Source organism: Ovis aries, chromosome 3, assembly GCF_016772045.2.
Source record: "Ovis aries strain OAR_USU_Benz2616 breed Rambouillet chromosome 3, ARS-UI_Ramb_v3.0, whole genome shotgun sequence".
In the NCBI taxonomy this organism is placed as follows: Eukaryota; Metazoa; Chordata; class Mammalia; order Artiodactyla; family Bovidae; genus Ovis; species Ovis aries.
Genome location: NC_056056.1, coordinates 183445548 through 183472848, shown reverse-complemented (window position 1 = coordinate 183472848; position 27301 = coordinate 183445548). Strand labels below are relative to the sequence as shown.

The 27301-nt window shown below is 38.7% G+C and overlaps 1 protein-coding gene across 25 annotated transcripts in view; it reads left to right on the top strand.

The window, feature by feature from the left end:
- Positions 1–24180, top strand: part of RESF1 (retroelement silencing factor 1) — a 31529-nt gene extending 7349 nt beyond the window's left edge. For 2 of the 25 annotated variants that reach the window (XM_060413221.1, XM_060413218.1), the window contains exons 3-8: positions 1526–1663; positions 4863–4925; positions 11086–11230; positions 14835–19845; positions 21024–21107; positions 23453–24180. In XM_060413221.1, coding sequence (XP_060269204.1) covers positions 14892–19845; positions 21024–21107; positions 23453–23619 — 5205 coding nt within the window. In that variant the 5' untranslated portion in view covers positions 1526–1663; positions 4863–4925; positions 11086–11230; positions 14835–14891 and the 3' untranslated portion in view covers positions 23620–24180. Of the gene's footprint in view, positions 1–1525; positions 1664–4862; positions 4926–5390; positions 5518–11085; positions 14744–14834; positions 19846–20942 lie in introns of all 25 variants that reach the window. The other 23 variants (XM_060413220.1, XM_060413219.1, XM_060413226.1 and 20 more) reach the window with 13 other exon arrangements.
- Positions 24181–27301: the final 3121 nt, after the last annotated feature.

Sequence of the window (27301 nt, the reverse complement as noted above, 5' to 3'; positions counted from 1 at the left end):
GACAACAAAATGCCTCCATTGCAGTTCTTAGAATCCTGTCAACAACCTGGGACTACCAAAGCAATCACTATAATGTGCCTGTAATGGCAGGAATAATTAACAGTAAAAGATTATATCAGTTGTCCCTTTAGAGGCATTTCATCATAACTTTATGGGAGCTGAATGGTGAACCTTAGTGGCCTCTGGGACATATTGGGAGCCTGGTTATGGCCTGATCATCATCTTGCTGGGACTTACTGTCTAGTCATCCTTACTCAGTGTTAACTAAGTGGAAATATACTTAAATAAGAGGTTGAGTGCCAGAGAATTTGCTTTTGAACTGTGGTGTTGGCGAATATTCTTGAGAGTCCGTTGGACTGTAAGATCAAACCTAAAGGAACTCCTAAAGGAAATAACCCTGAATATTCATTGGAAGGACTGATACCAAAGCTGAAGCTCCAATACTTTGGCCAACTGATGCGAAGAGCTGACTCATTAGAAGAGACCCTGATGTTGTGAAAGATTGAAAGCAGAGAGGACAAGGGGACAACAGAGGATGAGATGGTTGGAGGGTATCACCGACTCAGTGGACATGAGTTTGAGCAAACTCTAGGAGATGGTGAAGGACAGGGAAGCCTGGCGTGCTGCAGTCCTTGGGGTCGCAAAGAGTCAGACACCACTGAGTGACTGAAGAGGGCATCTGATTGAGTTGACCTGTGCTTCTGAATCCCGTTTGGAACTGGATACCTGAAAGACTGGAGAGCAGGGATGGACGTGAACAGCTTCACCTTGGTGCTCTGGTGACCTTTCTTTTGTAGGGCCTCACAGGAAAGCTTTGTTTAATCTCAGGCCACTGATACTTTGACAAGACACCCCACAGGTCCCCCTGGTACAGACATTGATAAGCAGCTTCCTGAAAAATGGAACAAGGTGATTCTCTCTGCCTCCCTTGATTCAGTTGCACCAAAGACTTGACAGCCTCCTTCCCTTTGGGGTATAGCTGCAGGCTATGAAATGACTGCAGTTTAGAATTCTCAGCAGTCTGTTTTCTCATCCGCCTCTGTATTGCCTTATGGGCCTAAGGACACTGATGTTGGTTTTGCTATTTGCGTTAGAAAAAACACTTCATAAGAATCCATTCAGTCTTAATCTGCTTTCTTTCTGCAGTAGCTTAGAAAGCCAGTCTAAAAGCCAGGACAGTGGGACTTCCAGCCCTGCCAGCCCTGGCCCTTTTGCTTAGGACTGCTTGGCTTCATGCATTTGTTGTAACCATTAAATGTGACAGTGCATTCAAAGCATTCAGTACAGTTGACATAAATTTCAAAGGTTAGCTCTTACTAATTATAGAGTTGTATTATAAAATGTAAAATTTAGGATAGTCTATTCTTGAAAGCCTAATTCAAGGACAGGGACACAAAAAGCCAGACCTGAAATAGCTTGAATAAATCTTGATGCTTTAGAATTCCTCAGAAGTGGGTTTTATATTTGCTGGTATTTGTGGTTTCGTTGAGTTTTTTTAAAGTATCTATACCTTTTTCCATTGCAGATCAGTTTTTAAATGAAAAATACTAGTTTTCCTCAATTTAACCACATCAGGGGACTCTCCAAAGAAACAGAAGCAGAATGAAAGCCATAAGGAAAAGGTCCAATTTAAAATACCAGAACAGATACAAGTGTTTTTGAGGTATGAGAAGAGTATCATATTTTTTTAAGAAATCCTATATTTTTGAGGTATTGGAATGCTGACAGATGAAATCATGCAATGTTTATGGTTGACACATGTGAAGGGAGGGGTGGAGACTTTCCCATCTATAACTTTAAATAGGGATTTCTCTAACTTGGTCTTCAGCAGTTATTATTTATTCATTTAACAAACATTTATCAAAGCTTGCTAGACAACTACTATAGATATGTATCCTTTTAAAAATATTTCTTGGCCACACAGCACTGCATGTGGGATCCTAGTTCCCTGACCAAAGATCCAACCTGTGACCTCTGCCATGGAATCATGGAGTCTTAACAAGTGAAGCCCAGGGAAGCCCTTATATATGCATCTTTTAGGTTACCCTGAAACAGCCTTTTCAAAAACCCATCTCTCTTGATTTTAATAGCTTTATCTTTCACTATGATAATGTTCCAGTTTCTTTGATAAATTAATGGTTACCCTTGCATGTAAAATGATTATTCATGTGGCCTAATTTGTCCTCTCATGTTCTGTTTCTACTATTTTGTATAACCTAAAGTAGGCCTAGCCATGAGAAACCATAAAAGATCCATTTCAGTAGAGCTCTTTCTGTTGGTGGTTGTATGTGCTTGTGCGTAAGATAGGTGTTAATATGATTATTCTTTAAAGGTATGATTTTTAGGTTATTTTTTGGTTTGTAATTTTCTGTGATAAGGCTGCTTTTAAAATAAAGGAGGCTTTCCAGTTAAACCATGTTCTTTGCTTTGTATGGATATAGAATATTTTTAAAATATTTACAAGTCTTAATGTTAGTGAGGTCTTCATGAAAATTTTATGTGGAAATGCACAGGCATTGTTACATTTAGTCTACTGCAGCCATTGACTTCTCTTCTTTTTCCTGCTTCACAAATTGATCTTAATTTTGCAGTTTACAGCTTGCTGTTCATTACTTACTCGGCCACGGATTTTAGTGACTTGCTTTCCTCCCACTTTTTCTCAGACCAAGTAATACTAATAATATGTAAGATTTAAATGTAGGGATCGTCAAAGCTAAATTTTTATCTGTTTTCAGGATAAAAGTTTTTTTTTAATTAAGACATTTGAAAGATTTTTTTTTTTTTTGTAATGACACACAGAACATTTCCATGGATTCTCTTTGAAATAGGAGTATATGAATTACGACTGTGAACCACCCCCCGCCAGTGTAGACCCTAGCGCTTTATCAATATCAACACACCCGGACTGCTTGCCTCCCGTCCTGGTGAGGGCCACCTCACCTTATCAGCATCAACAGATTAATATTGCTTGTTCTCCAAACTGTAAAACCGACACTCAGATGGGTGTGTTAGTAGAGCCAAACTTTGTGCTAGCTATATCAAGGATCATTATTTAGGGCTTGCTAATTTACCTATAGCTATTCATAGCTAGGAGCATTCCCTACAGCAGAGTATAAACATGTAGAGCTAGGTGGCTTGCTGGCATGTGCACCCATCACTAGACTGCTTGCTGACCCTTTTACCACTTGACAAAAGTACCTGAACTGTTGAACCCAATCTATAGTAACTGCCAGAGAGCAGACAACCTTAAAACTACAAAGCATCCAATGGACAGCTGTGTACTACAACCTAAGGTACTATAGTTTTTAAAATTTTTAAAAATCTCCACTATAAACTAGAAAGGTGGGAGTGTATAGTATGTTCAAAACTCCTATTTCCTTGTGTGTGTTTTTTTTCCCTGCCAATTCTGTTCATTATCAAAAGTGGGGAATTGAAGTCTTTGACTTTGGTGAATTGCCTGTTTTTGACTTGTCTATGTTTTACTTACGTTTTAATGCTCTCTGAAGTACATATACATAGTTGTTACATATTGGTGGATTGACCCTTTTATGGTTATAAAATGTCCCTCTTTATGTAGAGAAAAATTTTTTGTTTTAGTCTTTTTTCTGATAATGTATATAGTTATTCTGCCTTTCTTGTGGTCTTTTTTATCTTTGAATCGAAGGTATACCTATTGAAATATATAGTTGGCTAGCCCTTTTAAAATAATCTGACATTCTGTCATTTGAATTGTTTAATCCACTCACTTTTAGTGCAATTGTTAATATAGTTGGATTTATATCTGCTGTTTATACTTTTTATTTTCTGTCTCGTGTTTTTGTTTCTCACTATTTTCTTTTGCATTAAGTGAATATTTTCTAATGTATCATTTTAGCTGCTTTAATAATTTTTTCAATGTATATTTTAAAAGTTATTTTATAAAAGCACAGATGACTTTTGAAAGTCATTTTTGGGGGCTTCCCTGGTGACTCAGTGTTAAAGAATCCAATGCAGGAGATGTGGATTCAGTCTCTGGTCTGGGAAGAACCCACATGCTACAGAGTAACACGTGAGAAAGTTTCCGTACGGGCCATGGAAAACATCTTTCACAAATTCTAGAAGCCCTATGACTAGCCTATGTGCATCACAGATTTTGAGCCTGTGCTCTGAAGTCCAGGAGCAGCAACTGCCCAGCCCATGCGCTGCAGCTACTGAAGCTTGCGTGCCCTGGAGCCCATGCTGCACAAGAGAAGCTACCACAATGAGAAATCCAAGCACTGCAACTAGACAGTAGCCCCCTCACCACAAATAGAAAAGAGCCCTTGCAGCAACAAAGACATACCATAGCCAAAAACAATAAAGAAAATTATCTTTAAAAACCATTTTTGTTTCTATCTTTAAGGGTGTTAAGTAAGCATCCTAAAATCTGATTTGTTGTATTTGTCATTTTATATTATTTTAATGCCATAGCTCAAGGCAGCCATGTGGGATCTTAGTTCCCTGACCAGGTATCAAACCTAGGCCCCAAACAGTGAAAGTGCTGTCCTAACATTTGGACCACAGGGAATTCCCAGAGGTAGGATTTTAAATACAGAGATTTGATACTGTAAATACAGATTACATTTACAAGGCTGTGATATTATAGATTTGGTGATAGTACGGTGGCAGATAGTGCTATTTTTTTTTTTCCCCTCTGAAATATAAGCCCCTGAGTAGCGGGAGCAGGTTTATGGGTTGGTGTCTCTGGGGAGCAGGGAGGAGAGAATAGTGGGAAAAATAAAACTACTTTAGAATTTCAGCAAAATAAAATAGAATTATTGTTCACCTGTTGATGTTTATATAAACTCATTCCGTTGGCTTGTGTGATTTCCCCCCCCTCCCAGATAACTTTGACTACTCCTGTGCAGAGAGGCTCTTAAAGTTCAGCCTTCGTTGGAATTTGTTAGGTAAGTGCCATGGCTGTCACAAGTTGGGGGTGATCAGAGGGTATGGAGATTTGGGGGCAAAAGTTTTTTTCCAAGAAAAAGTTAAATGATACACCATTGAAATCCTGACTCTGGTAATCTCCATTAAAATATATTTTGAAATATCTAAGAATGTATTATATCCAGAAGTAGAAACTGTAGTCGGGAAAAAGATCAGAAAACTTCGAACTCCTTCCGTTTTGTGGGGGGTGGGTGGCACACCAAGCAGCATGTAGGATCTTGGTTCCCAGACGAGGGATGGAGCTTGCAGCCCTACAGTGGAAGTGCAGAGTCTTCACCTTTGGACTCCCAGGAAATTCCCGTAACTCCTTCTAATTTAATTAGTTCAATGTTGAGTTTTTCTGTGCCAGCACGAGAGGTGGAGTGGGGGAGGAAATCCGACAACCCCAAATTACTCGTAAAGAGCAATTTTCTTCCTACCCATAGGCTCTTTTGGAGAAAGGATTGGCAGTCCACTCCAGAATTCTTGCCTGGAGAATCCCATGGACAGAGGAGCCTAGTGAGCCACAGTCTGTGGGGTTGCAAAGAGTCGGACACAACAGAGGGACTAATGGTACACTACTATAGGCTCTTATTAGCCTGCCAGGACTGCTCTGACAAAATGACCACAGTTTCGTCATTTTTTTCACCAGCTGAGCTTAAACAATAAATTTCTTACAGTTCTAGAGTCTGGAAGTCTAAAATAAAAGTTTCTGGTTTCTTCTGAGGTCTCTCTTCTTGGCTTGTAGACAGCTATCTGTTTATGTCTCCTTACATGGTCTTTTCTTGTGTGTGCATGTTCAGTTCGGTTCAGTCGCTCAGTCGTGTCCGACTCTTTGCGACCCCATGAATCGCAGCACGTCAGGCCTCCCTGTCCATCCCCAGCTCCTGGAGTTCACTCAGATTCACGTCCATCGAGTCCGTGATGCCATCCAGCCATCTCATCCTCTGCCGTCCCCTTCTCCTCCTGCCCGCAATCCCTCCCAACATCAAAGTCTTTTCGAATGAGTCAGCTCTTCGCATGAGGTGACCAAAGTACTGGAGTTTCAGCTTTAGCATCATTCCTTCCAAAGAACACCCAGGGCTGATCTCCTTTAGGATGGACTGGTTGGATCTCCTTGCAGTCCAAGGGTCTCTCAACAGTCTTCTCCAACACCACAGTTCAAAAGCATCAATTCTTTGGTGCTCAGCCTTCTTCACAGTCCAACTCTCACATCCATACATGTCTACTGGAAAAACCATAGCCTTGACTAGATGGACCTGTGTTGGCAAACTAATGTCTCTGCTTTTGAATGGGCTATCTAGGTTGGTCATAACTTTTCTTCCAAGGAGTAAGCGTCTTAATTTCATGGCTGCAGTCACCATCTGCAGTGATTTTGGATCCCCAAAAAATAAAGTCTGACACTGTTTCTACTGTTTCCCCATCTGATTCCCATGAAGTGATGGGACCGGATGCCATGATCTTTGTTTTCTGAATGTTGAGCTTTAAGCCAAACTTTTCACTCTCTCACTTTCATCAAGAGACGTTTTAGTTCCTCTTCACTTTCTGCCATAAGGGTGGTGTCATTTGCATATCTGAAGTTATTGATATTTCTCCTGGCAATCTTGATTCCAGCTTGTGTTTCTTCCAGTCCAGCATTTCTCATGATGTACTCTGCATAGAAGTTAAATAAGCAGGGTGACAATATACAGCCTTGACGTACTCTTTTTCATATCTGGAACCAGTCTGTTGTTCCCTGTCCAGTTCTGTTGCTTCCTGACCTGCATACAGATTTCTCAAGAGGCAGGTTAGGTGGCCTGGTATTCCCATCCCTCTCACAATTTTCCACAGTTTATTGTGATCCACACAGTCAAAGGCTTTAGCATAGTCAGTAAAGCAGAAATAGATGTTTTTCTGGAACTCTCTTGCTTTTTCCATGATCCAGCAGATGTTGGCAATTTGATCTCTGGTTCCTCTGCCTTTTCTAAAACCAGCTTGAACATCAGGAAGGTCACGGTTCACGTATTGCTGAAGCCTGGCTTGGAGAATTTTGAGCATTACTTTACTAGCATGTGAGATGAGTGCAATTGTGCAGTAATTTGAGCATTCTTTGGCATTGCCTTTCTTTGGGATTGGAATGAAAACTGACCTTTTCCAGTCCTGTGGCCACTGCTGAGTTTTCCAAGTTGGCTGGCATATTGAGTGCAGCACTTTCACAGCATCATCTTTCAGGATTTGAAATAGCTTAACTGGAATTCCATCACTTCCAATAGCTTTGTTCGTAGTGATGCTTTCTAAGGCCCACTTGACTTCACATTCTAGGATGTCTGGCTCTAGATGAGTGATCATACCATCGTGATTATCTGGGTCGTGAAGATCTCTTTTGTACAGTTCTTCTGGGTATTCTTGCCACCTCTTCTTAATGTCTTCTGCTTCTGTTTGGTCCAGACCATTTCTGTCCTTTATCGAGCCCATCTTTGCATGAAATATTCCCTTGGTATCTCTAATTTTCTTGAAGAGATCTAGTCTTTCCCATTGTGTGCATGTACCTGGTGCCTTTCTTGTAAGGTCACTAATCCTGTTGGATTAAGGTCCTAACCCTTTTGACCTCATTTAACCTTGCCTTCCTTATCCTCACACTGGAGGATATGACTTCAATATATGAATTTAGAGGGGACAGAATTCAGCCTGTAACAGTGTCCTACCCCCCCAAGCTCACATAAGAAATAGGGAATTATTGGGAATTCACCACCAATATTTTCAGTACTGCTGTTTGTTTATGGCTGCACTGGGTCTTCTGGCTGTGAATGGGATTTCTCTAGTTGTAGTGTGCGGCCTTCTCATCATGGTGGATTCTCTTATTGCAGACCATGGACTCTGGGTATGCACGGGCTCAGAAGTTGCAGTGCATGGGCTTCGTTCCCCTGTGGCATGTGGAATTTTCCTACACCAGGGATCAAACTCCTTTCCCTGCATTGGCAAGTGGATTTTTAACCACTGGACCACTAGGGAAGTCTTAAAGCTTTTTAGTTTGTATTATACTTCTCCCTGGTCACTTGTCTTATTCAAGGAGCTTTGCTGAGAGAAGGCCTGTGAGGAAAATATAGCTCTTTCTTCTTAGCACCTGTTTTTAAACCAAAATATATGCTGTCTTGATGGATACGGATAATCTGGTTCCCTGACAAATTAAAATCTCTAAGAGAGGAGGTTTCTTTAGTACCTTGATCAAATGACAGGTCAGGACATACAGATTTCACAAGGCCTTGAAAGGCTCCCTCCTATTACATTGTGTGCGTGAGTGAGTCAGTCATGTCTGACTCTTCATGATCCCATGAACTGCAGCCCACCAGTCTCCTCTGTCCATGAAGTTCTCTAGGGCAAGAATACTGGAATGGGTTGCTATTCCCTTCTCCACGGATCTTCCCAACCCAGGGATTGAACCTGGGTCTCTTGCATTTCATGCAGATTCTTTACCCTCTGAACCATCAGGAAAGACTATTTAGTTATGAGCAAATACAAAAGTAAACATATATATTCCCAAGAATAATACACATAAAACCAAAACTTGTTCCTTCTTCAATCTAGTTTGAGTGCACTATGATCCATAATGTCATAGATCTAAAAGATCTACAGATTGTTTTGGACATTCTACATAACTGATATGAATCGTTTGTTGTATATTTTCCTTCTCAATTCTTAACACTTTTTATGATCTTCAGTGCAACAATGAACAGCAGTGGGTGATAGTGGCGCCTTTATTTAAATTGTTTTATTACTAATAACATTACTGTTTGCTAGTCTAAATTTTTTAAAAGTTACCATTTATCAAAATTAAGGAAACTTCTGTTTTTTGTTTCATACAATTGTCCTTTTAGTGAATTTTATCAACTGTTCTTAGTTCAGTTGCCCAGTTGTTTCTGTTTGAGACCCCATGGACTGTCGCACGCCAGGCTTCCCTGTCCATCACCAACTTCCAAAGCTTGCTCAAACTCATGTCTGTCAAGTTGGTGATACCATCCAACCATCTCATCCTCTGTTGCCCCCTTCTCCTTCTGCCTTCAATCTTTCCCAGCGTGAGGGTCTTTTCCAATGAGTCAGTTCTTTGTATCAGGTGTCTTGGTTGGTCATAGCTTTTTTTCCAAGGAATAAGTGTCTTTTAGTTTTGTGGCTGCAGTCACCATCTGCAGTGATTTCGGAGCCCAAGAAAATACAGTCTGTCACTGTGTCCTAAGCTCACATTTTGCTTAGGATTGTTGTGTTTGTTTCTGAGAGATTGACATCTTAATTGTCTTTCTTTTCAGCTTTGGTATCAGAGACTCAGTAAATAAGTTATGAAGTGTCCCCTCTTTTAAAGAGGTAGTATTTTTATTATGTCAACTCTGGTTAAGGTATGTTTTTTTCAAGGAATTTCTCTATTCCACATAAATTTTAAATGTTTTAAAATTAGTTAATAAATACACTATCATTTTAATGTCTATAGGGTCTAGTGATACTCTCATTTCCCAATACAGGGTTTTTTTTAATGACCAGTGTTGACAGAGGCTTATTAGTTTTTATTCTTCACTAACTTGTCACTTGTTTATCTCTGTTTTCATTATTTATTTCACTCTGTCTTTTCCTTGGATTAATTTGTCATTCTTAAATTTATATGATTATCTCCCAGTCTTTTTTTTTTTAAACATACATCAACTCATTTTATTTCTCCTTTATTGACTTCTCTCTCTGTTTCACATGTCCAGCAAATTCTGTGATTTCCTCCTTCACAACATACACAGATTCTAATCATTCCTCACCACCTCCTCCATAGTCTCCCAGTCTTCTATTAAATAAATCAAGTCTTATGTTAATATAAGGATGGGACCTGTTATGGACTGAACTGTGTTTCCTGTCCTCTATTCCTACCTTCCCACCAAATGTATATATTGAAGCTCTAACCTCAGTGAGACTTTTAGAGATGGGGCCTTTAAGGGAGATAATTAAGGTTTAATGAGGTCATAAAGTTTTGTGGTCTTTTACAGACCAGGACCTGGGGACTGGAGTAAACGAAAAGAAAGAGAAGGAGCATTATCCCTCGGGTTATGTGGAAAACCAATAAAGCCCATACATAGGACTTACACCACTCACGGAGGCCCACAGTGTCCTCTCAAGGAGGTCTTGAAAGGACGAGGAAGTGAGCGGTTGGGCGAGAAAGTGAGATCGGTAGGCTTCCACGCTCTGAAGAACTATCCAGAAACAGAAAGAAGGACGTGGGGGACCCAAGTCTCTAGTGAAACAAGGGTATTTTATTAGCAGAAATGCATGCTTATATATCTTCAGTAAAATGATTACTCAGCCGTTAAAAAGAATGAAATTCCACCAGTTGCAACAAAATGGATAGTCTATTAAGTACAAGGTCGCTGAAGGGAGTCACTGAAGGGAATTGAAGCAGGTGCTCTTTCTGGTGATCTCAGTCATGAGAACTGTGTGCAGCTCTACTCATTCCTGTATTCCAGGAACTGATAAGGAACAGAGAGTCCTTGAGAAATGGCACACAAAGAAAGGAAATGCAACATACTGGATCCCTTAAAGTTAAACGTCCCTGACAACAAGGGTGGAATCTTCTTCAGTAGGACTGATATCCTATTGGATATTTAGAGGAAGAGACACCAGAGCCCACTGCATTGTTTATTTCTGGATTACTGGCAATTTCCTAGTTCCTTCTACAATTTCTAGATTAATTCCACTGTGAATTAATCTGAAATATCCTTCAAAAATGAGATCTGTTTATGTCCTAGCAATATGGTCAATATTGGTAAAAATTCCCTTTGCTCTTGGAAAGAATGTGTATTCTGCAGTTGTTTGACATACTGTTAATATATTTGAGTCAAATTTGTTTACCCTGTCATTTAATGCAGTTGTGTGTGTGTACACACATGCACACACACACTCATTCATGTCTGACTTTGTGACCTCATGGACTGTAGCTCACCAGGCACCTCTGTCGATGGAATTTTCCAAGCAAGAACACTGCAGTAGGTTGCCATTTCCTTCTCCAAGGGATCTTCCTGACCTAAGGATTGAATTCATGTCTCTTGCGTCTACTATATTGCCAGGCAGGTGTTTTTTTAACCAGCTGAGCCATCAGGGAATCCCGTTATGGTTACAGATTTGTCCATTTTTTAGATATGTCCATGTAAGTGTTCTGGAGAAGGAAATGGCAACACCACTCCAATATTCTTGCCTGGAAAATCCCGTGGATCCTGGTGGGCTATAGTCCCGGGAGGTCACAAAGAGTCGGACACGACTGAGTGACTTCACTTCACTTTATGTAAGTGATGGTGAGAGTATAATTTATTTCAATCTGTTTGAAAGGCAGTTTGTCACTGATTATGAAAACAATTCTAATGTCTTTTGAATTTCACTTCTGGAAATTTCCAGGAACATTTAGCACAAATATAAAAGCATAAATACATGCTTTAGTGTAGGATAGTTTATAAGTAAAAACACCTAAGAAAACCAAATATTCATAAGTAGAGAAATGGTTAAATATTGATCCACTCAAAAGGGGAATGTTTATGCAGACAGTGAGTAGGTATATGTGTAGTGGAATGATAAGACGTCCTAGTTATAGGGATGAAAATCAGGCAAACTGTAAGCAGCATGTTTGGTAGGATTCTGTTTAAAAAGAATGAGATTTTATGCTTTGGTGATTTTTCTGTATAGAAATTTTCTGAAAGAAAAGTTAACAGTAGTAGATAGCCCTAGGGAGTTAGACATTGGAGATGAACAGTAGTAGTAAAGACTTTATAGTATATGCTTGATTATGTTTTTAATTTTTTTACAGTGATTATGGGTATCTTAGAATAAAGAGCGGGTTAAAATAAATAAATACAGAAAGTAATTGTCTCTTAAGTGTAGCAAAAAAATTGCTAATTATATTGAGTAGAATGAGTTTCTGTTCAGTTCAGTTCAGTCGCTTAGTCGTGTCTGACTCTTTGCAAGCCCATGAATCACAGCACGCCAGGCCTCCCTGTCCATCACCGACTCCCGGAATTCATTCAGACTCAGGTCCATCGAGTCAGTGATGCCATCCAGCCATCTCATCCTCTGCCGTCCCCTTCTCCTCCTGCCCCCAATCCCTCCCAGCATCAGAGTCTTTTCCAGTGAGTCAACTCTTCGCATGAGGTGGCCAAAGTACTGGAGTTTCCGCTTTAGTATCATTCCTTCGAAAGAAATCCCAGGGCTGATCTCCTTCAGAATGGACTGGTTGGATCTCCTTGCAGTCCAAGGAACTCTCAAGAGTCTTCTCCAACACCACAGTTCAAAAGCATCAATTCTTCAGCGCTCAGCCTTCTTCACAGTCCAACTCTCACATCCATACGTGACTACTGGAAAAACCATAGCCTTGACTAGACAGACCTTAGTTGGCAAAGTAATATCTCTGCTTTTGAATATGCTATCTAGGTTGCTCATAAATGTTCTTCCAAGGAGTAAGCGTCTTTAATTGCATGGCTACAGTCACCATCTGCAGTGATTTTAGAGCCCCCCCAAATAAAGTCTGACACTGTTTCCACTGTTTCCCATCTATTTCCCATGAAGTGATGGGACCGGGTGCCATTCACTCTCCAATTTCACTTTCATCAAGAGGCTTTTTAGTTCCTCTTCACTTTCTGCCATAAGGGTGGTATTATCTGCATATCTGAGGTTGTTGATATTTCTCCCAGCAATCTTGATTCCAGCTTGTGTTTCTTCCAGTCCAGCATTTCTCATGATGTACTCTGCACAGAAGTTAAATAAGCAGGGTGACAATATACAGCCTTGACATACTCCTTTTCCTATTTGGAACCAGTCCATTGTTCCATGTCCAGTACTACCTGCTGCTTCCTGACTTGCGTACAGCTTTCTCAAGAGGCAGGTCAATTCCCATCTCTCTCGGAATTTTCCACAGTTTATTGTGATCCACACAGTAAGAGGATTTGGTGTAGTCAATAAAGCAGAAATAGATGTTTTTCTGGAACTCTGTTGCTTTTTGCATGATCCAGCAGATGTTGGCAATTTGATCTCTGGTTCCGCTGCCTTTTCTAAAACCAGCTTGAATATCAGGAAGTTCATGGTTCATGTATTGCTGAAGCCTGGCTTGGAGAATTTTGAGCATTACTTTACTAGTATGTGAGATGAGTGCAATTGTGCAGTAGTTTGGGCATTCTTTGGCATTGCCTTTCTTTGGGATTGGAATGAAAACTGACCTTTTCCAGTCCTGTGGCCACTGCTGAGTTTTCCAAATGTGCTGACATATTGAGTGCAGTACTTTCACAGCGTCATCTTTCAGGATTTGAAACAGCTCAACTGGAATTCCATCCCCTCCACTAGCTTTGTTCGTAGTGATGCTTTCTAAGGCCCACTTGACTTCACATTCTAGGATGTCTGGCTCTAGGTGAGTGATCACATCATCATGATTATCTGGGTTGTGAAGATCTTTTTTGTACAGTTCTTCCGTGTATTCTTGCTACCTCTTCTTAATATCTTCTGCTTCTGTTAGGTCCAGACCATTTCTGTCCTTTCTCGAGCCCATCTTTGCATGAAATGTTCCCTTGGTGTCTCGAATTTTCTTGAAGAAATCTCTAGTCTTTCCCGTTCTGCTCTTTTCCTCTATTTCTTTGCATTGATCACTGAAGAAGGCTTTCTTATCTCTTCTTGCTATTCTTTGGAACTCTGCATTCAGATGCTTATATCTTCCCTTTTCTCCTGTGCTTTTCACCTCTCTTCTTTTCACAGCTCTTTGTAAGGCCTCCCCAGACAGCCATTTTGCTTTTTTGCCTTTCTTTTCCATGGGGATGGTCTTGATCCCTGTCTCCTGTACAATGTCACGAACCTCATTCCATAGTTCATCAGGCACTCTATCAGATCTAGGCCGTTAAATCTATTTCTCACTTCCACTGTATAATCATAAGGGATTTGATTTAGCTCATACCTAAATGGTCTAGCGGTTTTCCCCACTTTCTTCAATTTAAGTCTGAACTTGGTAATAAGGAGTTCATGATCTGAGCCACAGTCAGCTCCCGGTCTTATTTTTGTTGACTCTATAGAGCTTCTCCATCTTTGGCTGCAAAGAATATAATCAATCTGATTTTGGTGTTGACCATCTGGTGATGTCCATGTGTAGAATCTTGTCTTGTGTTGTTGGAAGAGGGTGTTTGCTATGACCAGTGCATTTTCTTGACAAAACTCTATTAGTCTTTGCCCTGCTTCATTCCACATTCCAAGGCCAAATTTGCCTGTTACTCCAGGTGTTTCTTGACTTCCTACTTTTGCATTCCAGTCCCCTATAATGAAAAGGACATCTTTTTGGGGTGTTAGTTGTAAAAGGTCTTCTAGGTCTTCATAGAACCGTTCAACTCCAGCTTCTTCAGTATTACTGGTTTGGGCATAGACTTGGATAACTGTGATATTGAATGATTTGCCTTGGAAACGAACAGAGATCATTCTGTCATTTTTGAGATTGCATCCAAGTACTGCATTTCAGACTCTTGTTGACCATGATGGCTACTCCATTTCTTCTGAGGGATTCCTGCCCGCAGTAGTAGATGCAATGGTCATCTGAGTTAAATTCACCCATTCCAGTCCATTTTAGTTTGCTAATTCCTAGAATGTTGACGTTCACTCTTGCCGTCTCTTGTTTGACCACTTCAAGGCAAATCAATTTGCCTTGATTCATGGACCTGACATTCTAGGTTCCTATGCAACACCACCAAAAATTTTATTGAGATTTTCCATATATTGTTACATCTTCCTTTGCTCTTTATCTTACATGAATTGAAGATGAAGCTTTGTCTAGTGTGAGGTAAGGAATTTTGTTTGACATGGTCAGCATTAGTAATAAAGGTAAGCTAAAAAAATTCAGCTTTTTAATAAAAGATGTTTATTTCCTACAGATTCCTGGCATTCAAAACAGTTGGCTTTTAACACACTGATACTGCATCAACGTGACAATGAATTGGAATGCAAAACCAGACAGTCTCTCCTTCCCACCCCAGTATCCTAAAAAACAAGCATCTTTTTTGGAGCAAGGACTTAGCACAACATCTCAAAGTTCTTTCCATACTGGAAGTAACCAAGAACCATGCCTATTTCTCAGTAATTCACATCCAGTTTCACAGCCACTGCTCAACATCAGGAATCAGAAGACTCCTCCACAAATCCCTATTTCTGATTTGCATAGTGGAACCATTGTGACTTCACAAACTTCAGTAGAAAGAATAACATATGCAAATGTTAAAGGACCCAAACAACTAAGTCATGATTTGCAGATTTCTTCAGGAGTTACACAAGATGTATGGTTGAACTCGCCAATGGGGAGTTCTACGCTTTCTCATACAGGGGCAACTGTATCTCATCAAACTGGTTTTGGAACGAATATACCCAATGTGCATGCACTACAGAATCAGTTTCTAACATCAGATACTTATTCTATGCAAGTACATGTGATCCCTTCTAATTCTGGAAGAGTTCCTATAAGTTACCAAGGAAACCCAAGACGAAACCTACCTTTGTCAGAGCAACAGGTTGATTGGGCACCTCAGCAAGCATCCAGTGGACTGACTTACCAGGATTACCACTCAGGACCACTTCCAAAGCAATACAGTTATTCATCACGAAGCTTTTCACAGGAGCCTACTCTTCAGAAACAAAACCCTATGTCATCTGTATCATTCCAAGTTAAAAATAGTCAATCTCCAAATCCTGCACTGACATTTAAGTCAAAGCAGATTGCAGCTGTACCATCATATCAATATACAGTTACTCAAACTGACAAAAGACCTCCTCCTCCTTATGACTGTAGATATGCAAGCCAGTCTTTGCAGAGTACTCCACGTGTTGTTAAACAATCCTCTGTGGAAGTTCCTCAGAGTCAAGAAATGCACTTACCTGAAATGAGGAAAGACTTTTGTAGAGACTTTAAACAGCAGTGGCAAAACCTGAATGAAAATTTCAGTATGATGGGAAGTTCCTGTAACTTGAAAGTAAATACCAGTGTCAATCATTCTTTTAATGAACCTGTTAGATCATCTGTGACTGGTGCTCAGGCTCTTGCTCAAAATAATCAGGAGAGAAGAGTGGATTCTCAAAATCTAACTTCAAATCAAGTACTGGACACAAGTGTCACAAAAGAGAAGTTAGTGAGGGATATTAAAACATTAGTAGAAATAAAAAAGAAGTTTTCAGATCTTGCAAGGAAAATTAAAATTAATAAAAGTCTCTTGATGGCAGCAGGCTGTATTAAAACACCTAATACCTCTTATAGTGAATCAGCTCAAAATTCTGGATTGTCTTTGAAACAAACTGCCAAAATCCAGTCTGGACCACAACTAACCCTAGTCACTCCAGAGACTGTGGAGGATAAACCACCAACAGTAATGGAATCTGCAGAAGAAACTAATAGACCACATCGTGTGTTGAGTTCCAACCTTCAGAACAGAAATTTTAACCAAGTCAGTTCTGTTTTACTGAATTCTTCCTGTTCAGAAAAGTTGCCAATACCAGAACAAGTCCATGATTCGGAAGCTGTGAATCCTTTAAAGACATCAACTGCTGAGGTAACTCAGGCACCATTAAATAACACCCAACTTTCATCAGGAAATTTCGTCAGCGTTGCACAAAATGTGTCAACAAATTCTGAAATAACTTTTCTTCCTCATTCTACATCATCTGAGGAATATATTTCAAAATATCCAAATAAAAATAGGCTAATCCTCAGTTTACTTACTTCTGGAGGTAAAACTCAGAAGAAATTATTAAAAGATAGTAGTGAATGTATTCAAGATTCTAAACTGCATAATTTTGAAATGAATCCAAATACTGAAAACACTGGTAACCAACTGAAAACCATGGAAAATGTAAATCCTCCAAGGACTTGTAATATAAATGCCAAAATTGCAGACACTTCTTGCTTTGAGTATAAATCGTTTAATGGGGTGTCTTCTAACAGTGGCTCTCCCTTTTCCATGGAATTGCTAGCAACATGTCTGTCTTTGTGGAAAAAGCAACCTTCAGAACCTACCAAAGAAAAACAGGATAATGAGTCAAAAACAAACACACCAGCCATTGCAGTTTCAAAGCCTGCGCCCATCTGTGAGAGTAGTCCATTTTCACCTATGGGAAATTCTCAGAATAAGATAGTAAACACTTCACAAGAAACTATTTCATCAGTGGTAGCACAAAATTATGAGTCTTCAGGAACAACTACTACAAAAGGGATTGCTGTAGTATCACCCTTAATTCTTTCAGATGTCAATACATTGTCTGTGAAAGATACATCTGAAGCTTTACCTGAAACAGCATATCCAGTTATTAAAGAAGGCAGTGTTTGTAGCTTACAAAATAAATTGACAGAAAATACTGCTGTTTTGAAGATTAATGTTAATGAACCAGTAACAAGTACTACAGGCATCACGATTTTCCCACTAATTGAGGACAAGCAAAGTCAGTCAACTAATACTAATTCAGAAGGCATACCTAATACCAATCAAGGAAAGCACAATGAATCAGAACCAGATATCCAGTGTCCTGTGAGTGATCAGCAAGCCTCATATATTTCAGAGAACAGTAGTAGTGTGGGCAGTGATGTATTACAGATTGGCAGTATTTGTTCTCTTGTTGAAGGTGATACCTCTTATGATTCCCAAATAGCAGAGATATTCAACTTGCTCCCTTTGCAAAAAGCTGAGTCACAGAAACCTCTACCCAATCACCAAATAATGAATAGTAGACAACAAAATGAACATTTCACTGAAAATAAAGACTTTGTCTTTAAAGAAGATGAATTTGTGCAGTGCACAGATGCTTCAAATAAAATAACAGATCAGTCAGAATCACTGCAACCTCCAGCACTGTCGCCTTTGAAATGTGTTGAAGCAAAGAGTGGAATTCTAGAGGAAAGCAGTTTGGAGCATATCACTGAAAATGAAAACATGGCAAATGATACATGTTCATCAGCTGCTATTCAGCAGGATAGTTACCCTCAGGAAGCTGATTTGTCCTGCAGTTATACTGAACAGGATCCTACAACAGATGAAAGTCTCCATGATAAGACATCTATCTTATACCTACATGATCAGCTGTCAGAACTTTTAAAAGAGTTTCCCTATGGTATCGAACCTGTGAACATGCATGAAAGTTCTGTGGTTCAGCAGATGGCAGACCAAATCTCCGAAGCTCAAACTTGTGGTAAAACTGATTGTGACTCCAAAGGTTCAACAGACCAGATACAAATTACAATATTAAACACAGATCAGATGAAAGAATTGTTTCCTGAACAGGACGATCAGCCCAATGAGGTTGACAAATTGACAGAACCTCAGAAAGAAAAGCCTGTAGCAAAGGAAGAGAACCAGTGTGACCCACAGGCACGCGGAGTTGAAGAACATTGTGCTTCTGTACCATTGGATTCAGAAAAAGATGATATCCGTTGCTGTGCTTTGGGGTGGCTCTCTATGGTTTATGAAGGAGTACCTCAATGCCAGTGTAATTCCATTAAGAAGTCAACTTCAGAAGAAAAAAAACAGACAAATCCATGTTCTCCTTCAGAGGCCAAGAGTTATAAACAAGGAGAGAGAACCTCTGACAGAGATGTTCCTGTTGCATTTAACAGTGCTCCAAATAATCCTCCAAAGATTCCTCTTACTTGTCCAGTTGAGAAAAAACATTTTCCTGAAACAAAGCAAAGCAGCAATATAAAAGACAAATCCAAAACAGAAAGTAACAGTTCACTAAGGACAGAGCAAGGATTATCCAGTCAACTTTTATCTAAAGGTGATAAAAAACTGGATTCTTGGCAGAGTCACAAAAGAAAGCGAAATCTGCAATTTCATGAGGAAACTTTTCATTCTGCTAGTAAAATTACAAAATTTTCTCAGGAGAGCCTGCAGAGGAAGTTCATGGCACAAAACTTAGGGCCACTAAAACCAAAGATGAGTTTTTTGACAAGCAAAACTAAAGATTTGAATATGAAGAATGGTTCTTTGGTACAGTCAGTATCACCAGAAAAGAGAAAATTGAAATCAGGAGGTTCTAAACAATCTATGGAAGAAAGGAAATTAGATGAAGGGATCGTACTTGATTCAGAGATAAAGAGGAAGAAACATGATAAACAAGAGCAGAATAAAAATGTAGGAGGTGGTGCATTTAAATTCTGTAATTTTTCAACCCCAAATGAAAGAACTTGGATTAAAGAAAAGACAGTATCAAATGTTAAATCCTCGGGCTCTAAGGATAGCTCATCTAAAATGAATAGAGTTCTGTCACCAAAGGAGTATTTATCAAGGCAGAAGCATAAGGAAGCATTGAAGAAAAACTTGCTGAAAAATAGTGATTCGCAGCATATGAGGCCCAGTAAACTTTCTGTGCAAGTGGAAAGTTCTGGGAAATCAAATGAGAGACCCAATGGCAGTGTACAGACCTGCAAGGAATCATTAAGTATTGGTACAGGCCATGGTAAAAGCATCAAAACCCATCATTCCAAAGAGTCTAAAACATATATTTCAAGGAATATTAAAGGAACAGTTGGTGGAAAGCAGTCTGATAAAATGTGGATTGATAGAACCAAGCTAGACAAAAACTTAAATAATATAAATAATGAAGGTGAATTAAGCCGAATGTCTTCCCAAACAAAGGATCAAAGGAAGCTGTATCTGAACAGAGTTGCATTTAAATGCACTGAACGTGAGCGCATTTGTCTCACAAAATTAGACAATTCACCCAGGAAGTTTAAAGAAAAGAGACCAGAAGGTAAATCTAAGAACCTATTACCTGTGAAAGACACCCCAGAAAAACTAAGCATGCTGGAGTTTAAATTATGTCCAGATGGAGTGTTTAAAAATACAAACACTGTTGAAGACCGGAAGGATCTGCAGCACACAACTAGGAAGGAGCAAGCCCCTGTGCAAGGTCCAGTATGACTTTTTTTTGCTGGTGTCTGCAAAAGTGTAACGCATTGTAGGTCAGCAAGTGGCAGAGCACCTCTCGACGTCTGGGTAGCTAGGAAACACTTAAAATTATTTTGCATTTACTGAGGTTTCCTCGGTATGTTGATAGTTCATTGGTCAATATTTGTTTTAAAAGTTCTGCCCCACTTGCTGTAAATTATATTACATGCACATTAATGACAAGGTTTATAAAATTTGCAAGGTTTTCCAAATACAAAAGATCTCCCTTTTCACTAAGGAGTGAAGAACATGCTTTGAGCAGTTATAAAAGTATCAAGTATACATTATTTTAAGTCTTGCTTTTTGTTCAGTTCTTTGGGCTTACAATTTCAGACCCCCAGTGATTTTGAAGTTTTGGTCTAAATATTAATAGCTGTAATTGTTAATGAAGTCTTTTTGTATATACAGAAGTAGTTCGACTTCTTGCCATCTTTGAGTCAGTTGGTGACTATTATATCACTAAGGTTAAAGTGGTACCTTCTCATATACTCCAGAATGGCAATCATATCTGTTTGTTAGCTGAAGGATAGAATTCTCAACATAGTGCAAGATGGAAGGAGAAAATAGGGGACTCAATAAGGAAATATTTAAGGGTGGTGGTTAGTATATGCAAAACTTTGTGTTGAGGAAACCCAGATTGGAAAACTAAAGGATTTGAATGGAAATCTTAGTTTCTCTTGCACTGTTCAGACAGTGTTAGTGTGTATAACGTTACAATGAATAAGTTACTTTTTCTTAGAAGGTGTATGGATATGTGAGTATATAGAGTATAAATTTGTATTGATTACACTTGGTTCTTGAAACTAGATTATTAGAATCTGAGAACCTGATTGTAACAGAAATGTTGGGTATAGCTACAGCAGTGTGAGATATGTTCTGTGTCATGCCTTTAAGTACATTGACATGTGTTGGTGTTCAGTCCAGGTGAGAGAAACATAATTACATTATCATTATTTTTAATTGTGAGATTCAGTCACCTCATACAGAGAAAGCATTTTTCCAGGCCCTTTTTAGAGTTAATGTGTGAGTATACCTAATGCCTTCTAAAATCTGTTTTAGGCTTACGTGGTTTTCCTTCATTATAGTACTAGAAGAGATGAGTAGCAAAGTCTAGAGATCTGAAAATGAATATTTAAATAGTTTCAGGAATAAAAAGTACAAAAGAAGACTGGTTAAAATGTGTGACTGAGGAGAAAAGGATGCCGGAAGCCAACCAAGAAATAGGTAAAACTATCTATTTGAAGTTTTTATTTTACTTACCTGACACTCATATCTAAACTGGATTATAGTTCTGAAACTGTCGTGAAGCTTGGTTTTTATCCATATTTCTTTTAAAAAATGATTCAGTGTTTGAGTAGTGGGAAGACATTCTGCTATGTTTTCTGTCATGCTTTGGACAGAAAAGTAGTGATCTGTTTCCTTTTAAGAAGAAAATTCTCCCCTTGACTTAGGCAAGGGGTTGGCATACTTTTCCTATGTAAACCATGCCCAATAAATATTAGGTTTTGCAAATCATGTTTCCTAAATACTAGACTCTAATGTTATGATAACATGAAAAAATGGCTGTAAAATAACAAATGAATATGGGCTATGTTCCAATTAAAGTTTACTAAAACTTGTAGAGGCTGGGCTTGGCCCACACGCCTATTAGCCTACCCTCAGTTAGATTTATTTGCAAATTAATTTAATTTTCAAAATCAAGTAGACAAAGATTCATAATTATCAGTGAGAGGTTAGATCATGTGATTAAAGTTACATAGCAGCAATAAAGAGAAGCAAGAGAGGAAGTGTGACAAAGGTTTATTATTGTTGTTTAGTTGCTAAGGTGTGTCCAACTCTTTTGCAACCTCATGGATGATACCCTACGAGGCTCCTCTGTCCATGGAATTTCCCAGGCAGGGATACTGGAGTGGGTTGTCATTTTCTTCTCCAGGGGATCTTCCAGACCCAGGGATCAAACTCATGTCTCCTGCATTGGCGGGTGGATTCTTTACTGCCAAGCCATCAGGGAAGCCCACAGAAGAGTTAAAAAACAAATATATATAAACAGGCATGTATAATTTGAGTCTTCTACATTGAAGATGTGTACAGAACAAAAATTCAGCTGAATCTAATTGAAAGAAAAAGGAATGAAGTCTTAATTGGAATAGGAAGACAGTGGAAAGTGCAAAAAATGAATTAGTGAGAAAGTAGAAAACACACTCCTAAAGTTGGAACACAGACATGAGAAAGATGTAATGGGTGTGGCAGCTGGGGCGAGAAAGGTCTTTGGAAGTGGGAGGGGACAAAACTTGCCTGATTGCCTCAGAGATGAGAGGCATAACTGGAACCTGAGTCCGAAAATACTCAGAAGACAGACACATTCGCAGAGTGACCAGAGAGGCTCAGGAAACGTCATGAGCTAAACAACACACAAGAAGATAACTGCGGACAGGATGAGCAATAAACAGTGAAGGTGGGACATCAGTGCTCAGGTTCATGATGAAAAAGACACAGACCAGGGCCCAGAGAGGGGCTGCACGCAGCAGGGTGAGAGGAAAGCTAAGAAACAAGTTTGGAGCTCTGTCAAAAGTCTAATGAGACTTAAGAAAATCATGAAAAAGCATACCAAGATGAAGAGGCTAGAGAACTAGAACAAGCTTAAAGCAAAGGTTTTCAGTTCTTAAAGATGGCTATAAAAAATACATTTTAGATAAGTGACAGTAAATTTGGGGGCAAAGGTTGGCATGTAAATGGAGCAAGTGGTGAAATTGTCAGGCTGAGGTAGAGGAGGAGATGACAGAATCCAGTGGAAAACCACTTAGAGCCCACCTTAAGGATCAGCATTCAGGACAGAAAACTAATGTGGTCAGAGAAGAACTTCAAACATTAAGAATTTAACAGTGACCATACTCTGTTACCAAAAAATGAAGAATAATAATTAAGAGGACAGAGTACTTGACCCATCTAGGCTGAAAGAAGTAAAATAGGACTTTTAATCCAGAAAGGAATGGCTAGAGCAGGAAGGCAAAGTATAGGAACTCAGAATTGGAATAGCTTCTCAGATAAAGAGGTACATTTTAAAATGCACAGAAAGAGGAATAGCTGGTTGGGCCCATCACAAAAAGGATAATCATAGACTAATCATAGCACTATAGTTGAAAGAAACAGAAATACAGATATTTCTTAGAATACCTGATGCATAATAAGGCCAGAATATGCAAACTGTACTTATATGCGCTCTTTGGAACTGGCTTACCTTGGTTCATTTTATATTGCTAGTTTAGATGGCTGTTAGGAAAGTCACATTCTTAATAGTATGCAAAAGACAAAGAGATTTTACTGGGTAGGGGTATAGGTAAAGGAGAATGGCCCTGGTCAGTGAAGATGGGGATGGGGTAGTAAATGACCCCTAAAGAAGAGGCAAGATGTCCTGTTCATATACTTTATAATTCTATAGGTAAAGAGCCATTGTTTGTTACACTTTACTCTTTATTGCAGATAAGAATGCATGTTTTCCCTCTCAATTTATATTGATTGTACTGTTCACTAACATTAAGAGTAACAAAGTAAAATTTTTGTTTCCTTAGATGATAATGTTTTGGCTAATTCAAGGCTCTCCAAGAGAAACTGCAGTGCAGATGGATTTGAGATACTACAAAACCCAGTAAAAGATTCAAAAGCAATGTTTGAAACCTACAAAAAGCTGTATATGGAGAAGAGAAGCAGAAGTCTTGGTAGCAGTCCTTTAGAATAATTTTGAGACTTTAATTCTTCTGGTGGTTCTGTAATTACCACCAGAAAAATTCTGTTAAATATTTTTCTGGAAATACTCAAGATTGCCATGATAAAATTTCTGAGTCTGGTTACCCCTTAGGTTATACATATCATTGAAATTAATTAAATTGGCTTGAGAACCTTATTTTGTGGGTAGCAGACATAAGAAATAGGCGGTATTTGTCAAGGAAACCATAAGCTATTGAATTCTGACATTATTGAACCAAGTGTACCATTATTTTATACAAATCTTGTTTTGAAATGCTAACTATCCATCCTAAGGGAGATTTGTTCCTTATTTAAGGACTAGTTTATTTCCTCTGGGACTGTATTTTTGTTTTTAAAACTTTCTAGCAAAACTTATTTTTTCAGAAATGCTCACTGTGAATGTCGAGAAGTATATTCTTTAGTATTTTATACTGAATTGTTAACTTTTTGTCGGAAGTCTTGTTTTATACTTGTTAAACTGAATACAGTTTTTGGAATAATGTTTAAACATTACTTTTCATACTTGAAATAAACATTTATTTTTTAAAAACTAGGTTGGAAATGGTTTGATCTTAATTTTGTTGCCTACCCTCACAGCAGCACATTTTAGAAAGGTGTTTTTAAAAGAAATGTTAAATATTTTCAGGTTTATTCAGAAGAGGAGCAAAAATTTTTCTAGGTTTAGAAAATTTCAAGGAAGGCAAAATAAAATTCTTCAGATGTTACTGGGCTTTACTCTATATGACAACTAGAAGTACAAATTTGTTTTCATAAAACCTTAATGTTACAAGATTTTTAAAATACATTTTAAAATTTTTTCTGGGAGTAGGGAGAAATGGAATATTCATTGGAAGTACTGATGCTGAAGCTGAAGCTCTAATATTTTGGCCACCTGATGCCAAGACCTGACTCATTAGAAAAGACCCTGATGCTGGGAAAGATTGAAGACTGGAGGGAAAGGGGATGACAGAGGACCACATGGTTTGATGGTATCACTGATTCAGTAGACATGAGTTTGAACAAGTTCCAGGAGATGGTGAAGGACAGGGAAGCCTGGTGTGCTGCAGTCCATGGGGCTGCAGAGTCAGAAGTGACAGACCAACTGAAAAACAAGGGAGAAATGGGGAGTTACTTAATTGATGTATAGTTTCAGTTTTGCTAGTGTCAATATTCTTAGCACTGCAGAAATACACAGTTTAATAAACATCTGTGAGGTGGTAACTCATTTTTCACAAGTTTTAAAAATACTTTCTGAGGAGTTCAGAAGATGGGGCTTATCAAAATATTAAGCAGCATGCTTCCATAGGAAAAGTCACTGTGCTCATCATGAGTTTAAATGTTAGTAGAAGTTTCCATTAGAAAAGCAAAGTTGTAAAGTGGCATTAGTTGAGGCAATGCAATAGTTCTAGACTAATAGTGGTCCTCATTGTTGGTCGGTGTCTTCTTTACAGCTGGGATCTCTCCAAAAAAAGTCTCCCTTAAGAATGTCTTTGATAAAGTAGTGCAAGTTGTTAAGTCTCAACCCCTGAATATACATCTTTTAAATGTCCCAGGAAATAGCAAGCACATATGAACTATATACATTCCAGAATGATGTAAAGCAAGAGAGATATAAAAGCAATGGTGATGTTATGGCCATTGAGAAGTAGTCCCATGGAACATCATTTTTACTTGAAGTCATCTGACATGTTTGTCTCAAACTACATCATCCTGATAACTCAAGGTGAATAAAAGTATTTGTTGTCAGTGATAAAATTTAAGCTTTCAAAGAAAAATTGGGATTGGGGGAATTTTTTTATCTAAGACCATGCATTTGATAGCATCCCACTACCTGGACCCATAATATTAATGAACATAAGTATTTTTGATACTATGCACCAAAGTGCCAGTATTTGGAACATCTATATAGCTTAGTGGACCAATATTTCTGATGACCAATGCAAAGAGAGAAAGAGATCCATTCAAAATGCCAGGTAGACCAGTGGATTTTAATAAAACAATGTGAAAATTTCTTTATGGTATCAGCTTCTTACCAGCTGAGAAGTAAAGCTAAATTCATTGCCACTAAGGGCTTCCCTGGTGGCTCAGAGGTTAAAGCGTCTGCCTGCAATGCGGGAGACCTGGGTTCTATCCCTGGGTCGGGAAGATCCCCTGGAGAAGGAAATGGCAATCCACTCCAGTATTCTTGCCTGGAGAATCCCATGGACGGAGAAGCTTAGTAGGTTACAGTCCACGGGGTCGCAAAGAGTCAGACACGACTGAGCGACTTCACCATCACCACCAAGTCTTAATGAAACAGTTGCTTGTCAACTTTTGATACAGTATCAAGAATGATGCATGATTATCTGAAAAGGCTATGAACACTATATAAAATCTATATTTGAGATTGGATTTTGTTGATGTCAACACAATATATCTGAGCAACAGAAGGCACAAGTAAATTAGACAATTCAATTGTATGCTATAAAGTTAGATTTGCAAAAATGTAAAACAATGCTTTTCTCAAATTTGCTTAGGTAATTATTTTTCGTAACTTTTTTTTCTTTTGGCTGTACCACTCAGTATGCAGATCTTAGTTCCCCAACTGAGGGAGCATAGAGTCCTAATCTCTGGACTTCAAGAGAAGTTCCAAAATGTTATTTATTTAATCATGTAATGGAGTTACTTTTAAATGAAAAATGCTTTTAAAAATGTGTTTCAATTTGTCATAGATTAAATTTTGAAAAATATCTATTGAGTTTCCTCAGTTTTTAAGATTGTAAAAAAAAAAATAGTGGTTAAAGTGATTCTGGAACAAGCACAATTAGATGGATAAATTTGGTCTCACCTCTATCAAATAACTTGCAAATATTTTTCTCAAATGAGGTAAGACATTTAGAGTTGCACATGTGTACTTAACAGTGTTGAGGGACTTCCCTGGTGGTTAAGTGGCTAAGGCTCCTGCTCCCAAAATAGGGGTTCTGGGTTCAATCTCTGGTCAGGGAACTAGATCCCACACACTGCAACTAAGTTCACATGCCTCAGCTAAAAATCCTGCATGCCACAACTAAGGCCCTGGCATAACCAAACAAGTAAAGAAATATATATTTTTTTAATGTTCAATTGACTGCTGTCACTATTTTTTGTTTAGAATTGACTGGCTTGATCTTATTATCCAAGGGACTCTCAGGAGTTTTCTCCAGTACCACACTTACAAGTACCAATGAATAATTAATGATACTGAATTTCAGCAGAGAATGAAGGAAGACTGCACTAACTTAGTAAAAAGAAATTCAATCTTTTAAGTGTTATGAGGTTCAGGGCAATTGTGTGTAGAATATTACTTTATGCATAATACAAAGAAAAAACCCCGAGGAAAGAAAGGATGAAGAGGACCTTCAGGAAGAAGGGAATTAAAAAAATAGAAAGTAGGATGCAAGAGTGAAAGATAAATCAATAAATACCTACCTAAGGAATGATGCTAAAGCTGAAACTCCAGGATTTGGGCCACCTCATGCCCCTCTTCCAACAACACAAGACAAGATTCTACACATGGACATCACCAGATGGTCAACTCCGAAATCAGATTGGCAGCCAAAGATGGAGAAGCTCTATACAGTCAACAAAAACAAGACCAGGAGCTGACTGTGGCTCAGATCATGAACTCCTTATTACCAAATTCAGACTAAAATTGA